The following is a 16,041-nucleotide window of genomic DNA, read 5'->3' as shown; positions in this document are numbered from 1 at the left end:
CATGCTAAAGGGGACGATGTGAATAACGTTTAGTGCAAGGGAAAGTCAAGTAAAGACTGATCAAAGAGGATCTCTAACGAGGTCTGCTGTCTAGTTGCTGGTGGGATGGTTTGGTTGCCTGATGAGCCTGCATCTTCCATTACCATATAACCATATAACAATTTACAGCACGGAAACAGGACATCTCGGCCCTACAAGTCTGTGCCGAACAATTTTTTTTTTTTTTTTTTTTTTCCCCCTTAGTCCCACCTGCCTGCACTCATACCATAACCCTCCATTCCCTTCTCATCCATATGCCTATCCAATTTATTTTTAAATGATACCAATGAACCTGCCACCACCACTTCCACACCGCTACCACTCTCTGAGTAAAGAAGTTCCCCCTCATATTACCCCTAAACTTCTGTCCCTTAATTCTGAAGTCAGGATTACTGGGTTCCTGCATTGCTCGGCTCCTAACCTTTCATCCGCAGCCTAACCTCCTCCAATCGATCATCAGCCATTCACAATTCCCCATAGAGTCTGAGGTCAAAACGTCAGGCTCAACATATGGGCACCATCGGGGCAATAAGAGGAGCACCGAGGAAACGTGGCTGCCATGGTACAGCAAAAAGTTCCTCCCAGATCCTCCACGCTGCCTTGCAAATGCCTCTCCCTCACCGCAAAACGAGTGCCTTTAAATGTACCATCTATCTTCCCGCTGATCAGAGATTCCTACAGCATGCCGATCGTTCGTAGAACAGGTTACCTAGCTTCCGCCCAACCAATACTAATGCATATTTGTAGCTGCGGTTCCATCCTTAGCATTGTTTACATTCCCCAGAGAGAGAGAGAGAGAGCTGCAGCGAGATCAAGTTACTACAACCCCACCAGATTTGACACGGAACACGGTTCTCGACCCGAAAAATCGCCCATTCCTTCTCTCCACAGAGATGCTGCCTGTCCCGCTGAGTTACTCCAGCTTTTTGTTTCTATCTTTGGTTGAAACCAGCATCTGTAGTTCCTTCCTACACACTTATTCCTTATTATTATTATTATTAATTATTATTATTATTTTATTATTATTAATGTTTAGCGTTTTCTGAGTCATTCGTAACTCACTGTATGTCATGTTGTTACCTGTGGGTGGAGCACCAAGGCAAATTCCTTGTATGTGAATACTTGGCCAATAAACTTACTTATTTACTTACTTACTTACTCTAGCCCATATTTAATAACCCCTCTGATAATGAGATCGTGGCATGGATTATTCAGTTAAATAGTAACTTGGTGATATATTTCTTGGAATTGGAAGGGGAAAACTCACTGAATTTGCATTTCCTTATTGCAATGCCCAATAATCTACTTAAGATGGAATAGCAAAATGAACCCAAGTTGCCTTGCAATGCCCAACAAGGAACTAAAATCAAAATTTAATTCTTAATCAATGCGTCACAATTTTATCAAGCATGCTGCTAATCAGTGGATAAGTCACATTCCCAGAAGTCACATCAACAGTGGTACAGTATAAGATTTAACTGAATGACAACAGGTCAGAGTTTTCCTGTTTCTTCCATCACAAAGGTTCCTGTTCTGCTGAGTAGTTCCAGCACTGTTTGTATCTCAATATTTCCACAGCTTTTCAAGAATCATAGAATGATACAGTGTGGAAACAGGCCCTTCTGCCCACACTGGCCAACATGTCCCTGCTAGCAATAATCCCACCTGCCTGCGCTTGGTCCATATCCCTCCAAACCTGTCCAATGCATGTACCTGTCTAACTGTTTCTTAAACGTTGGGATAGTCCACACCTCAACTACCTCCTCTGGCAGCTCATTCCGTACACCCACCACCCTTTGTGTGAAAATGTTACCCCTCAGATTCCTATTTAATCTTTTCCTCTTCACCTTGAACCTATGTCCTCTGGTCCTAGATTCCCCTACTCTGGGCAAAGAGACTGTGCATCTACGCGATCTATTCCTCTCATGAGTTTGTACACCTCTATAAGATCTCCCCTCATCCTCCTGCGCTCCAAGGAATAGAGACCCAGCCTAGTCAACATCTCCCAATAACTCACACCCTCGAGTCCTGGCAACATCCTCGTAAATCTTCTCTGAACCCTTACAAGCTTGACAATATCTTTCCTATAACATGATGCCCAGAACTGAACACAATATTCCAAATGTGGTCTCACCAACGTCTCATTCAACTGCAACATGACAACGAGACAATCAAGAATTTAATTGTATTTAATTAATATGTACTGACTGTGGAACAAGGACATTCTTACAGGCCGGTAAACGCAATGCACACAGATAAAATGGTTTTTTTTTTAATTTAAATCTATAAATGAGTGCAAATAAAAACAAAGGAATAGAAAATAGACAATAGGGGCAGGAGTAGGCCATTCAGCCCTTCGAGCCAGCACCGCCAATCAATGTGATCATGGCTGATCATCCCCAATCAGTACCCCGTTCCTGCCTTCTCCCCATAGCCCCTGACTCCGCTATCTTTAAGAGCCCTATCAAGCTCTCTCTTGAAAGTATCCAGGGAACCGGCCTCCACCGCCCTCTGAGGCAGAGAATTCCACAGACTCACCACTCTCTGTGAGAAAAAGTGTTTCCTCGTCTCCGTTCTAAATGGCTTACCCCTTATTCTTAAACTTGGACTGCCCCAACATTGGGAACATGTTTCCTGCCTCTAGCGCGTCCATACCCTTAACCCTTGAAAACAGCCGATAGATGTTCGCGGTTGCTGAGGTTAGTGATGTGCAGTGTTCACGAGCCGGATGGTTGCTGGGAAGAAGCTGTTCTTGAACCTGGTGGTCATGGTTTTCAGGTTCCTTCTCGACCCGAAACGTCACCCGTTCCTTCTCTCCAGAGATGCTGCCCGTCCCGCTGAGTTACTCCAGCTTTTTTGTGCCTACCTCCTCCTGGTGGATGGAGCTGAGCAGTGGCAAGGCGGACTTGTTTCAAGGTATGTCCCGAGTCACGTAGTCACAGCATGGAAACAGGCCCTTCAGCCCAACGTGCCCACACTAGTCCCACCTGCCTGCGTTTGGCCCATCGTACTCCTCCCCCCCACCCCTCTAGACACCTGGCACATACCTGGGACATCTGTGGTCTGAAGTTGATGTCCTTGAGATCGATGGAGCCGGGGCTCAGGTTGTGCAGAAGCTGACAGAGCAGCACTCCGTCTCTCAGAGCTTGCGCCAGGTCGAAAACCTGGGCTGCCGGCCACACCACCCTGTGGTTGGGGGGCAACACCTTGCAGTCTATTAGCCAACGTCCACATTGCCTCCACTCCTCCATCCTGCAGCTGGGTGCGGGGAACGTGTGGAGAGGGAATGTCCAGGGATGGGATGGGATGGGAAGGGAAGGAGAGGATGAAGTGTCAGGGTAGGGAGATGGAGAAGCTGCTGGGATTCCAAGGGGGATTAATCCTGGAAATGGGGATTGGGGAGGAGGGTAAATGAGAATGGGAGGGAGGGGAGGAGAGAGAGAGAGAATGGGGGGGGGGGGGCGCAAACAAGTTCAGAGGACAATTGTGTCAGAGGGAGGAATTGGGGACTAGGAGAGGGAGCAAGGCTCAGGTGGGGAGGGGTGGGAGTGGGAGAAATGAGAATTTCTCAAATAAAGGATACTTTGATTTTGATGAGATGGAAGGAAAAGGGGGTGAGAGGGGCCTGGTGGGGGGGGGGGGGGGTGTTAAATGGGCGAAAGGTCCCGGGTATTTCAAAGGCAACGCGTTAGTGGACGGTGGGGTGAGGTTGTGTAGACCGGGGGGGATGCAGGGACAAGGACAGGGAGCCACAGGGGGTGGGAGGGGGACAGAAGAACAGGTTCTGGGGCGGAGATGCCGGGGGGGGAGAGAGGGAGAGAGGGAGAGAGGGAGAGAGGGAGAGAGGGAGAGAGGGAGAGAGGGAGAGAGGGAGAGAGGAGAGGGAGAGGGGGGGGGAGGGGGGGGAGGGTGGGGGTTTAGGATGACGGTCCCGGGACACTAACGGTCCGGGGGTGGGGGTGGAGGGGGTGGGGGGGGGTGTGGGTAGGGGGTGTTAGTGTGCGGGTGGGGGATGTGAATGCCTGGCGAGCCGGCTGGGGGGAGCGGCTGGTACTGGAGCCGCTGTGTCTCAGGGCGCAGTTGGCCGGGCTGGAGGAGCGGGATCCCGGGCCGGAGCCGGGGCTCTTCCCATCGAAGCGGGAGCAAGGGGAAGGGGAGGGGAAGGGGAAGGGGAGGAGACGGCCTTCCCTGCAGCACCGACCCGGCACCAGCCCGGCCCGACCCCGGCCCGACGCTCAGTCAATCCTCGGGCGCGGACACAATGTATCTGTGGCCCCGGCAACTTTGTATCCAAGCCCAGCGATTCCTCCAAGCGACTGGTGATCGGTGGACACCCAGTGGCCGATGTGCACACACTCCCCGTGGACGCGCAACCAGCCTCGGGAGCGCGCACACTGTGAATGCCTCGGGAGCGCGCGCGCACACACACACACACACGTGAACGCGCCTCAGCTGCATCTAAATTCTGATTTAACCCGTTAAATAATCACTCAAACATCAAGCACCAGGTTTGCACATCGAGGGCACAACGAGGAAACGCTGCATTTCATCCCATTGACATCCATCTCCTGTGAAATAGAGTTGGTTTTGTGGGGTTTTTGTAAAAACAGGTTTAGACAAGAACTGCAGATGCTGCTTTAAACCGAAGGTGGACACAAAAATGCTGGAGTAACTCAGCGGGACAGGCAGCATCTCTGGAGAGAATGAATGGGGAACGTTTCGGTCCGGGTCGACTCGGGACCCTTCTGCAGAATGGAAACAAATCTGTTGAACCGGGAAGTGAGAGAGAGCGAGAGGAGCAGCCACGATCCCAATTTCCCATATCCTAAAACACCGCTGCTCGTTTACACTTTAATCCCGATTCCTTTATCCTCTAATTCCCCAGATACATTTAAATCCTAATCCCCGCCCATCCCCACATACCCTGACATGACAGAGTCGGGGAATCGAGAACCAGAGAACATAGGTTTAAGATGGGGGGGGATCAAATAGGAACCTGAGGGGTAACTTCTTCACACAACGAGTTGGTGGGTGTATGGAACGAGCTGCCGGAGCAGGTAGTTGAGACAGGGACTATCGCAACGTTTAGACTGGTACATGGATAGGACAGGTTTGGAGGGATATGGACCAAACGCAGGCAGGTGGGACTAGTGTAGCTGGGACACGTGGGCCGGTGTGGGCAAGTTGGGCCGAAGGGCCTGGTTCCACGCTGTATGACTATAACTATGGCATCTTTACTAACGCACCATTGGATCTGGATCACCCACATCACTTAATTATATATATAATGAACATTCCGAAATCTGTTGTTGAACGACACACGTTTAATGCTTCTTCCAACAATCTCTGAGGGTTGCGGAGGAGAAGTTAGTGACGTTACGAAAGGTATATAGTTGCGCCTGCCCTGCTAACAAATAAAGCAAACTTCAAAAAAACAATAGACACATAGGAATAAACTATGTTACAGAAGATAGACACAAAATGTTGGAGTAACTCAGCGGGACAGGCAGCGCTCTCTGGAGAGAATGAATGGGTGACGTTTCGGGGCGAGACCCTTCTTCCCCCTGCCATTCTGCTTTCCTGATATTGACAATAATTACTTCCAGATTTTGTATAGGAATGAAACTGCAGATGCTGGTTTACACCAAAGGTAGACGGAGTAACTCAGCAGGTCAGACAGCATCTCTGGACGTCACCCTTGCTTTTCTCCAGAGATGCTGCCTGACCCACTGAGTTCCTCCAGCACGTTTGTCTATCGTCGATTTTCCAGCATCTGCAGTTCCTTCTTGAACATTGTAGATTTAGTTGGAGAGGAGTTGAAAGAAACCATTGAATCATGTTGGGGGTTTTTTGCCATGAAACCAGATTTTTGCCCATCCAGTACAGGAAGTCTGACAATGTCACAATCTAGACGCAGTGACAGGTATTTTGGGGTTTACAGCGAAGGGAGTGAGGCAGAGCTCTACGTTTTTTTTCCAGCATATATGTGGAAAATCACCAGGCAAATGAGGCTAAGATCAGCTAAAAAAACGTTGCACTGGGTAGCGTTATATTCAGAGAGAATGGAGGCGATTGGGTAATTTCAGTGTCAAACGTCCCATGAAACAGTTCGGCTGTAATTGATTTCATTCGTTTAATTTATTTGCAATTATCATGTACACGCTGCTTATTTCCGGGGAAATGAATTAGAAGGTGTCACTAAACCCTTTGTCGCGACTTCGCTTGCCTCTGCTCTTTAAATTGCCCGTAGTTTCTGAATAAATTGACATTAAATGCTATACAATAACTTTCGCCGAAGTGTAGTCCATCTGCCTTGCGCCCAGTTTCCTCATTGTCTGACGGTGTGCATTGGACGTTCCTCAAAGTCCTCAGCGAAACTGCAGGTGCTGGTTTACAAAAAAGAAGACACAACGTGCTGGAGTAACTCGGCGGGTCAGGCAGCATCTCTGGGGAACATGGAATGAGGACAGGTAGACAAAAGTGCTGGAGAAACTCAGCGGGTGCAGCAGCATCTAAGGAGCGAAGGAAATAGGCAACGTTTCGGGCCCGAATAGGAACCATTTCAGGAAATAGGCAACGTTTCGGGCCCGAATAGGAACCATTTCAGGAAATAGGCAACGTTTCGGGACCGAAACCCGAAAGGGTTTCGGTCCCGAAACGTTGCCTATTTCCTTCGCTGCTTCTGATGCTGCTGCACCCGCTGAGTTTCTCCAGCATTTTTGTCTACCTTCGATTTTCCAGCATCTGCCGTTCCTTCTTAAACATGGAATGAGGACAGGACCCTTCTTCAGACCCGAAGCTCTGTTCTCCAGAGATGCTGCCTTTGTATCTTCTCCGTGGCCTTTGTTGATAAGGCGCCCTAGCTCACTAGCACCATGTTGCTCCACCCGCTGCAATTGCCTCACCTGTCATCGCCTTTCAATTGCACCCGTCTAGACTCAACAAATATAATTAAAATCAGTACTCTTTCCCACTTTTGACAGCACAATCTTTTCTTTCTGTAACTTTTACACGTTGCCTTGTACCATCTTCCGCTTAGGAAGTGGCTATTTCGTCATAGATGCAGGAGTAGGCCATTCGGCCCGTCGAGCCAGCACCGCCATTCAATATGATCCTGGTTGATCATCTAAAATCAGTTCCCGTTCTCCACATCCATTGAATCATTTAGCCCTAAGAGCTAAATCTAACTCTCTCGTGAAAACATCCAGTGAATTGGCCTCCACTGCCTTCTGTGGCAGAGAATTCCATATATTCACAACTCTCTGGGTGAAAAACTATTTTTCCACATCTCCGTCCTAAAATGCCGACCCCTTATTCTTAAACTGTGACCCCTGGTTCCGGGCTCCCCAAACATCGAGAACATTTTTTCTGTATCTACCATGTCCAATCCTTTAAGAATTTTAAATGTCTCTATAAGAAACCCTCTCATCCTTCTAAACTCCAATGAATACAAGCCCAGTCGACCCATTCCTTCATCATATGTTATAGTCGATACTGTCTACAGTGGAAGGGTCTCTAGCCGAAACTGCAGCGATGCTGACTGTCCCGCTGAGTTGCCCCAGCATCTTGTGTCTATCTTCATGAGAGGTTGGATATCGATGTAGAAGGTTGAGTTCCTAAAGGATAATGGCACGAGGGACTGAATGGGCTTCATTTAGCTCAAGTTATCTGCTCTATTATCCATGGAAACGCTGAGTATTTGTTCTGTGTACTCGGCCGCATGTCGTTGAGTGCAGATGAATGCAATTCCAAGTACCTGCTGTCAATGGGAAATCGAGCCACCGCATGTTCAAAACTGTGAACTTTTATTGCTCGTTTAAGAAGGAACTGCAGATGCTGGAAAATCGAAGGTACACATCGTCTGAAGAAGGGGTTCGGCCCGAAACGTTGCCCATTTCCTTCGCTCCATAGATGCTGCCTCGCCCGCTGAGTTTCGCCAGCATTTTTTTTGTCTAACTTTTATTGCTCGCCCTCGAGCAGCCTTTTTGAACTGTGCCAAATTATTCTGGGTTAGATCATGAGACATAGGTGCAGATTTGCCATTCGGCCCCATCAAGTCTGTTCTGTCATTCGAGGATGGTTGATCTATTTTTCCCTCCCAATCCCATTCTCCTGTCTCCACCCCTCCCCCCCCCCCCCCCCCCCCCCCCCCCCTCCCCTCTCCTCCCCCGTACCTAGATGTCTATCTTCGGTGCAAACCAGCATCTGTGGTTGCTTGCTTGCTACACAAGGCAGACCGCAAGTTGCCGGTCTATCCCGGGAAGCGAGCACCACCTGCCGGACAGTCCGTGAACCGCCGCCGCTGGAGAACGCGGCGACTCCTTCCTCGCTTGCAAGGGCTCTGGTATTTCCCGGGACAGTGATTGTCCGGTGTCTAAGTTGGCTTGGAGTGACAGTGGTTCCCGGGGCTCGATGTCTCTCCGTTCATCGCTCATCATTTTTCAATGTGTGGGAAGGAACTGCAGATGCCGGTTTAAACCGAAGACAGTCCGGACACAAAATGCTGGAGTGAACTATGAAGATTTGACAGATTCTTGATTAGTGTTGGAAGGAACTGCAGACGCTGGTCCCGCTGAGTGACTCCAGATTCTTGATTAGTAGGCTCAGCGGCCTAGGCGGCATGAGCCTAGAGTAAAAGGGTGACTTTCGGGTCGAGACCCTTCTTCAGACTAACTTCTCTAACCCTGCATTCCCTCTCTCTCCACCCACACCTATTGTCTATTATCTATATAATAATACATTATTATTCATTTATTGTGTTATTATTAATGTTTAATGTTGTATTATCATTCTTAACTGTCACTGTATGTCATGTTGCCAGTTGCGGGTGGAGCACCAAGGCAAATTCCTTGTATGTGAATACTTGGCCAATAAACTTATTAATTAATTCATTCTAGTGTCTATAAGTCACACCAGCTTTTCGTTCTCACCTAGCAAGCAGCTAACAATGTCCCGGTTCCTTTATTATTGTTGCTTTTTCGCATATCGTTCATTCATGTGTTCAAGTATTTAAGAAGGAAATGCAGATGCTGGAAAATCGAAGGTAGACCAAAGTGCTGGAGAAACTCAGCGGGTGCAGTGGCATCTATGGAGCGAAGGAAATAGGCAACGTTTCGGGCCGAAACCCTTCGCTCCATCGATGCTGCTTGCACCCGCTGAGTTTCTCCAGCACTTTTGTCTACCATTCATTTGTTCAATATCTGTTCCACATCATGGTCTACTAGTGTCTCGTTTCCCTTTCCCCGCGAGTCTCAGTCTGAAGAAGGGTCTCGACCCGAAACGTCACCCATTCCCTTCTCTCCAGAGATGCTGCCCTGTGTTGCAGAGATGCTGCAACAATGTGTTGCCAAGGAAATAGGCAACGTTTCGGGCCGAAACCCTTTCGGGTTTCAGCCCGAAACGTTGCCTATTTCCTTCGCTCCATAGACGCTGCTGCACCCGCTGAGTTTCTCCAGCATTTTCGTGCTACCTTCGATTTTCCAGCATCTTGCAGTTCCTTGTTAAAACAGTCTCTTCTTAAAAGCTCTATGTATTTATACTTTTTTTTTTAAATTAACTACACTGAATGGAAACTGATTAAGTAACGTTTTTTTTCGTTTCTTCTGTGTATGCAAGAACTCAGTGAATGAAATTAAATAAATACTGAACACTGAAATGCTGAAGAAACTCAGCAGTTGCAGCAGCATCTATGGAGCGAAGGAAATGGTGAATGGTGAGTGGTGAATCTCTGGAATTCTCTGCCACAGAGGATAGTTGAGGCCAGTTCATTGGCTATATTTAAGAGGGAGTTAGATGTGGCCCTTGTGGCTAAGGGGATCAGGGGGTATGGAGAGAAGGCAGGTACGGGATACTGAGTTGGATGATCAGCCATGATCATATTGAATGGCGGTGCAGGCTCGAAGGGCCGAATGGCCTACTCCTGCACCTAATTTTTTATGTTTCTATGAAATGTGTAACGTTTCGGCCCGAAATCCTTCGCTCCATAGATGCTGCTGCACCCGCTGAGTTTCTCCAGCATTTTCGTGCTACCTTCGATTTTCCAGCATCTGCAGTTCCTTCTTGAACACTGAATGAGTTGCCATAGTCGCGGGAGGGTTCGGGTGTTTCCGTGGATTGACTGACTGCCTCGGGTTGCCAAGGGGCTCGGCTTTTTCCGGAGACATTGGGCGACAGGGATTGCCATGGTTGCCGCCTTTCGGCAGTTTCCGTGCACTGACTGACACAAAGGGGTCTGACTGAGATGGTGAGTGTGGGGCCTCGGCTCCAGCGCCGGGCGGCGGCGGCGGTGGGAGGATGATGATGAGCGGGGCTGCAGAGAGCGGCCGGAGGGGCCCACTGGCCGAAAAGGCTTTGTCCGAGTCGTACGGGCGGCTGCGTTACAACGACACGTCGCTGGTGATCTGGACGCAACAGCAACAGGAGCTGGAGAAGCGGGCGCTGGGCTCGGGGCCCGGACCCGGGGCGGACAGTTTCCTGGGCCGAAGCCAGAGCATGTGGTACCGACAGTACGGGAACCAACCCGTGCTGATCCAGGACAAGAGCAAAGTGGTCACGGTCCCGGGCCCGGCCCGCTCACAGTTCTGTTCGCTCATGTGAAAGGAATTCGGGGTTTTACAATGGCCGGGAGTTTCATCCACGACCAGGGCAATCATCTATCCGCGTTTGACCCTTGCAAAGCAATGGACTCAATCAGCCAGCGGCGTTGTTGGATCCGGACGAAGAATCTCGACTCCAAAGGTCACCTCTTCCTAAAATTCCCCAGAGAGACGTTACTCTGGGTTACTCCAGTATTCTGTGCCTATCTCTGGCGCTCTCAATTCTGCACCAAATGAAACAACTCTGCCCTTGAATCAGCTCACCCTTGTGTCTTCACATCCGAGGTCCATCCGTTGGAGCACCCCACCACCCCCGTGTGTGTGTGTGTGTGTGTCATCTCACTCACAGTGGCCGTCTACAACGGGGGGTCAACCAGCACCTGGAGTAACGGACCTGTCTCTGGGTCACTCGGGATCCGGCACTAACCCGTTTCAACTCGTCGTCAACTCGACAGCCCATCTGGTCGGTTGCTTTGGATTATAGAACCCTTCCAGCGTTTATAATTGGCTCAGATATGAACCGGTCAGTGGGGTTTCAGTCGGGCGCAGCTAATGATAAAACAACGAACAAGCCAATTATAAACTGTGGCCGAAGCTCTCGTTCATCCACCCACCAACAGCTATTAACTGTGTATTTATTTATTTATTTATTTGTGTGTGTGGTGTGTGTGTTTATTTATTTAGTTGTAGATTGTCGCTGGCTGAATGGATGCCCCACTATAACAGTGGCCATGTGGAACTGGGGGTATTTAAAAACAAATTAAAAGCGGCGACACGAGTGGAAAGTCAGGTCTGAAGCACTAGATGTTTTTAAGAAGGGACTGCAGATGCTGGAAAATCGAAGGTACACAAAAATGCTGGAGAAACTCAGCGGGTGCAGCAGCATCTATGGAGCGAAGGAAATAGGCAACGTTTCGTCCCGAAACGTTGCCTATTTCCTTCGCTCCATAGATGCTGCTGCACCCGCCGAGTTTCTCCAGCATTTTTGTGTACCTGAAGCACTAGAATCTTTGAGGCTGCGGCTCAGACAAGCACAGTAGACCAGCTCCACCGCGGGTTCAAAGTATATTTTATTTTTCTCTTCCAAATATGAAATTCATAGTATTTTTGTGCAACTACGGTATTTTTGCAGTTTCGCTTTTTTTGTTTTGTTTGTTTTACTCGCTGCGTTCTCATAAACATCTGACAACTTTGTAACATCTATGACAACTTTGTGTAAATGGTGAATCTGCCTGTTGGAGCATTGACATGAGCGACTTAAATGTCAGCATTTGGCGACAGTCATTGCGCTCCAGGGACGCCTTGTCTTCAGTAATAATATTATCAGAGACTTGGCTTTAATGGAGACTCTGGCAGTCTGGAACAGGTAACAAATGAAATGCAAATATTGAAAACCTGAAATAAAAACAGCAAACACTTGAGTAGCTGGGGTATTATTTCTGAATTTGTGTACATCCCGACGTCAGGCCAAAAATGCTGAGTTTCTCCCACATAGGAATGACGTTTGTAATATTTAGCGAGTTAGACAATGTCGATTTTAACTAAGCTTCTCTGTCTATGTCCCTCCATCCCTTGCATATCTACTAGCCTCTTTAACCCGTTTAAGAAGGAACTGCAGATGCTGGAAAATCAAAGGTAGACAAAGGTGCTGGAGAAACTCAGCGGGTGCAGCAGCATCTATGGAGCGAAGGAAATAGGCGACGTTTCGGGCCGAAACCCTTCTTCAGCCTCTTTAACCTGACTAGCGTGTTCCAGGCACCCACCACTCCCTCTGCGTAGAAAAAAAAACAAGTTCCACTCATCTCTTTCAAATGTTGCCCCTCTCACCATAAAGCTTTGCCCTCCAGTCTTTGACATTTCCACCCTGAGGGGGATACGGTTCTGTCTGTCCATCTTATCTGTGCCTCCAATAAAGAAACTATTCTTATCTGTGCCTCCCATAATTTTATACATTTCTCAGATCACCCCTCCAACGCTCAAGATAAAACAATCCAAGTTTGTCCCACCTTTCCAGAACCAGGGGCCACAGTTTAAGAATAAGGACTGAGCCATTTAGAATGGAGACGAGGAAACATTTTTTCTCACAGAGTGGTGAGTCTGTGGAATTCTCTGCCTCAGAGGGCGGTGGAGGCAGATTCTCTGGATGCTTTCAAGAGAGAGCTAGATAGGGCTCTTAAAAATAGCGGTGTCAGGGGATATGGGGAGACGGCAGGAACGGGGTACTGATTGGGGATGATCAGCCATGATCACATGGAATGACGGTGCTGGCTCGAAGGGCCGAATGGCCCACTCCTGCACCTATTGTCTATTGTCCTTGTAGCTAATACCATCCAATACAAGCAGCATGAAGAAGGGTCTCGACCCGAAACGTCAACTATTTATTTTCTCCAAAGTTGACCTGTTGAGTTACTCCAGCTTTTTTTGCAACTATATTCAGGTAAATCACATCTGCACCGTCTCCAAAGCCTCCACATTCTTTCTGTAATGGGGCAACTGTAACTGCACACAATACTCTAAATGCAGCCTAACCAAAGTGTTATTGAAGCACATAGAACAGTACAGCACAAGACCAGACCTTGAGCCTCTACTTCAAGAACATCCTCATGAATCTTCTCACACTCTACAGCAGGACCATCCTACAGTGTGGCAAGCAAATCTACAGAATACTCCCAAGAGTGGACTCACCAAAGTTTTGTGCGGCCACAAGATGGCATTCCAACTCATCCATTATACAGCCCCGCTTTGGCCTATCTTGGCAAGCATACCAAATGTGTAGGAAGGAACTGCAGATGCTTGTACTAGCATTTTGCGCCTATCTTCCAAGCATATCAAATGCCTTTTTTTGCTAACCCGTCTCCATGTATCACTACTTTCAGGGATTTATGGACTTGCATCCCAAGTTCTCTCTGTACATCAAAGCTCCTAGGTCGCTACACCTTACCAGAATTTGACTTCACAAAATGCTTCCCTCCCACGTTTGGCTTAACTTCAACTTAATTTCAAGAGAGAGCTAGACAGGGCCCTTAAAAATAGTGGAGTCAGTGGATATGGGGAGAAGGCAGGAATGGGGTACTGATTGGAGATGATCAGCCATGATCACACTGAATGGTGGTGCTGGCTCGAAGGGGCAAATGCCCTGCTCCTGCACCTATTGTCTATTAACTTCCATCTACCACCACTACACCAATCTTTCCAGCTATCCATGGCCTGCAGAACCCCTGGACAATATTCTTCACTCTCTCCAAATCTACTAATGCACGGTGGCGCAGCGGTAGAGACCCTGGGTTAGATCCTGACTGTGGGTGCTGTCTGTACGGAGTTTGCACGTACTCCCTGTGACCAAGTGGGTTTCCCCAGGTGCTCTGTTTTCCTCCCACACTCCAAAGTCCTGCAGGTTTGGAGATTAATTGGCTTCTGTAAACTGTCCGTGGTGTTTAGTATCGAATTAGCGTTGGTCGGCATGGACTCGATGGGCCGAAGGGCCTGTTTGCACCATATCTCTAAACTGATCGATTTAGTTGTCCGCAAACTTTTGGTTTCAGTCTAGTTTATTGTCACGTGTACCGAGGTACAGTGAAAAGCTTTTGGTCACGTGCTAACCACTCAGCAGAAATCGGTCACCACTAATCATACCATCAACATACACGTCTAAAATATATTATAAACAATGAAGTTCCCAGAAAACATCCATGCTTTTAGAATATTTTTATATTCCACTTTGTGGTTGCTGCCAGACTTTTTCCCATGGCTTCTCTCTGCCTCTTTTTATTTCTGTCCCACCTGAACCTCCAACAAACAGTCTGATTCCCATGTATCATATGCTCTCTCTCTCGACACAATTTTGCTCTTTTCTTTTCAGCTCATTCTTTTTTTGAGGATTTCTGAAACACAAACTTTTCACAACTCGGGGGAAACTCCCGTTCCACATGTTTTAAAAGGTGGATGGAGTCAGACATAAGCCTTCAGTTCCTCATGTTGTGACCCACAGCTAATACAAGATTGCCACATTAATATATGTTGAGGGAGCACGAGACATAATGTTCCTCATTCAACTTTATCCCAGCATTAAACTCGGTTGGAGTTGGGGCCAGAGACAGTGAAGATAGGAGAATGGGGAAACCATGGAAGATTATTAGGTTTGATTCAGAGCACACACACACAACAGGGCAGGAGAAGTGGGATCTCAGTGAGGAAGGGAGGGAGAAGTGAGCATGTTTTCTGGGTGTAATAGTGATCAATGAGGATGAGTCCACATCATTTGAGGAAGTTCAGACTTTTTTTTTAAACAAATACTAAAGTTTTTGTCGAAGATAGACACAAAGTGCTGGAGTAACTCAATGGGTCTGGCAGCATCACTGATGAAGGGTCCTGACCCAGAATATCGTCTGTCCTTTAACTCCAGAGATGCTGCCTGACCCGCTGAATTACTCCAGCACCTTCAGTACGAACCAGCTTCTGCAGTTCCTTCCTGCACAAATGTTTTAGTGACAATTGACGAGCTACTGCAGGAAAGATGCAGGTTCGAGGGCAAGAAGTGCCAGAGTTATAACAGATTGGCGGAAGGCACAGTAGCGCAGTGGTAGATCTGTTGCTGCCTCATGGTGCCAGAGACCAGGATTCGATCCTGACTACGGGTGCTGTCTGTACATTCTCCCTGCCACTGTGAATGGTTTTTGCCAGTTGCTGTGGTTTCCTCCAACATAATTAAGAAGTGCAAGTTTGCGGGTAGAAATAGCTTCTGTAAATTACCACTAGTGTGTAGGATGTAAAATTGGAATGACATCGAACTGGTGTATGGTGGTGGGCGTGGACTCAGGTAGCCCCAAGGACCCTGTTTCCAATCTGTGTCTCTGAAGTAAACTAATGATTGGAGACTGCGAAAGAGAACAGATGAGGGCAGAGAGTAAACAAAAGAGGAACAATCTAAAAAACATCTGTAAACACTTTTGGAATTTATTATGAAAACTCTGAACCCTGCAAAAATGGGACCCACATTATTCCCTCCTCTGAACGTGTAGACAAAGAAACAAAAGAATAAGAGGTCTCACGATACTTGAGTAGATGGTTTCTGTTGAGCAGGCAGTACTGACACATTGCTTTATACAATAAGCAATCACTACATCAACATGTTCTATCAACAGAATTTAAAATTATAACTGTAAACAGCATTAAAAATATTAGGTGTCGCTGTAAACCTGCATGCACAATACATAAAAAGGCAAGTTTCCAAGGGAAAATAAAATATTTCAAAACCCAAACCGGGGGGGGGGGGATTGGTGCGATGATTAAGTTTATGTCCAAAATCCAGGACCAGGCATTGGACCTCTAAAAAATCGGGAGAATGAGTAAAAAGCTCGGAGGTACAGGGCATGCACTAACAGAAATAAACCAATAGTTGATCAAGAAA

At 47.7% G+C, this 16,041-nt stretch overlaps 2 protein-coding genes across 8 annotated transcripts in view; one reads left to right on the top strand and one right to left on the bottom strand.

Annotated features, from left to right (window-relative positions):
* vav2 (vav 2 guanine nucleotide exchange factor) overlaps nt 1-3,464 on the bottom strand; it is a 148,998-nt gene extending 145,534 nt beyond the window's left edge. For all 7 annotated transcript variants that reach the window (XM_055660313.1, XM_055660316.1, XM_055660317.1 and 4 more), the window contains exon 1: nt 3,087-3,464. In XM_055660313.1, coding sequence (XP_055516288.1) covers nt 3,087-3,290 — 204 coding nt within the window. In that variant the 5' untranslated portion in view covers nt 3,291-3,464. The remainder of the gene's footprint in view (nt 1-3,086) is intronic.
* Nucleotides 3,465-10,174: 6,710 nt separating this feature from the next.
* LOC129712110 (putative uncharacterized protein BRD3OS) lies at nt 10,175-12,052 on the top strand. The gene has a single exon (XM_055660312.1). The coding sequence runs from the start codon at nt 10,333-10,335 to the stop codon at nt 10,633-10,635; it is 303 nt and encodes a 100-aa protein (XP_055516287.1). The 5' UTR covers nt 10,175-10,332; the 3' UTR covers nt 10,636-12,052.
* The last annotated feature ends 3,989 nt before the right edge of the window (nt 12,053-16,041 follow it).

This window comes from Leucoraja erinacea, chromosome 31 (assembly GCF_028641065.1).
Source record: "Leucoraja erinacea ecotype New England chromosome 31, Leri_hhj_1, whole genome shotgun sequence".
Taxonomy (NCBI): domain Eukaryota; kingdom Metazoa; phylum Chordata; class Chondrichthyes; order Rajiformes; family Rajidae; genus Leucoraja; species Leucoraja erinaceus.
This window is presented reverse-complemented; position numbering and strand designations above follow the sequence as displayed.

What these genes read in the sequence shown, in the direction of transcription:
- LOC129712110 (XM_055660312.1), top strand. Translation starts at nt 10,333, where the DNA reads ATGATGATGAGCGGGGCTGCAGAGAGCGGCCGGAGGGGCCCACTGGCC.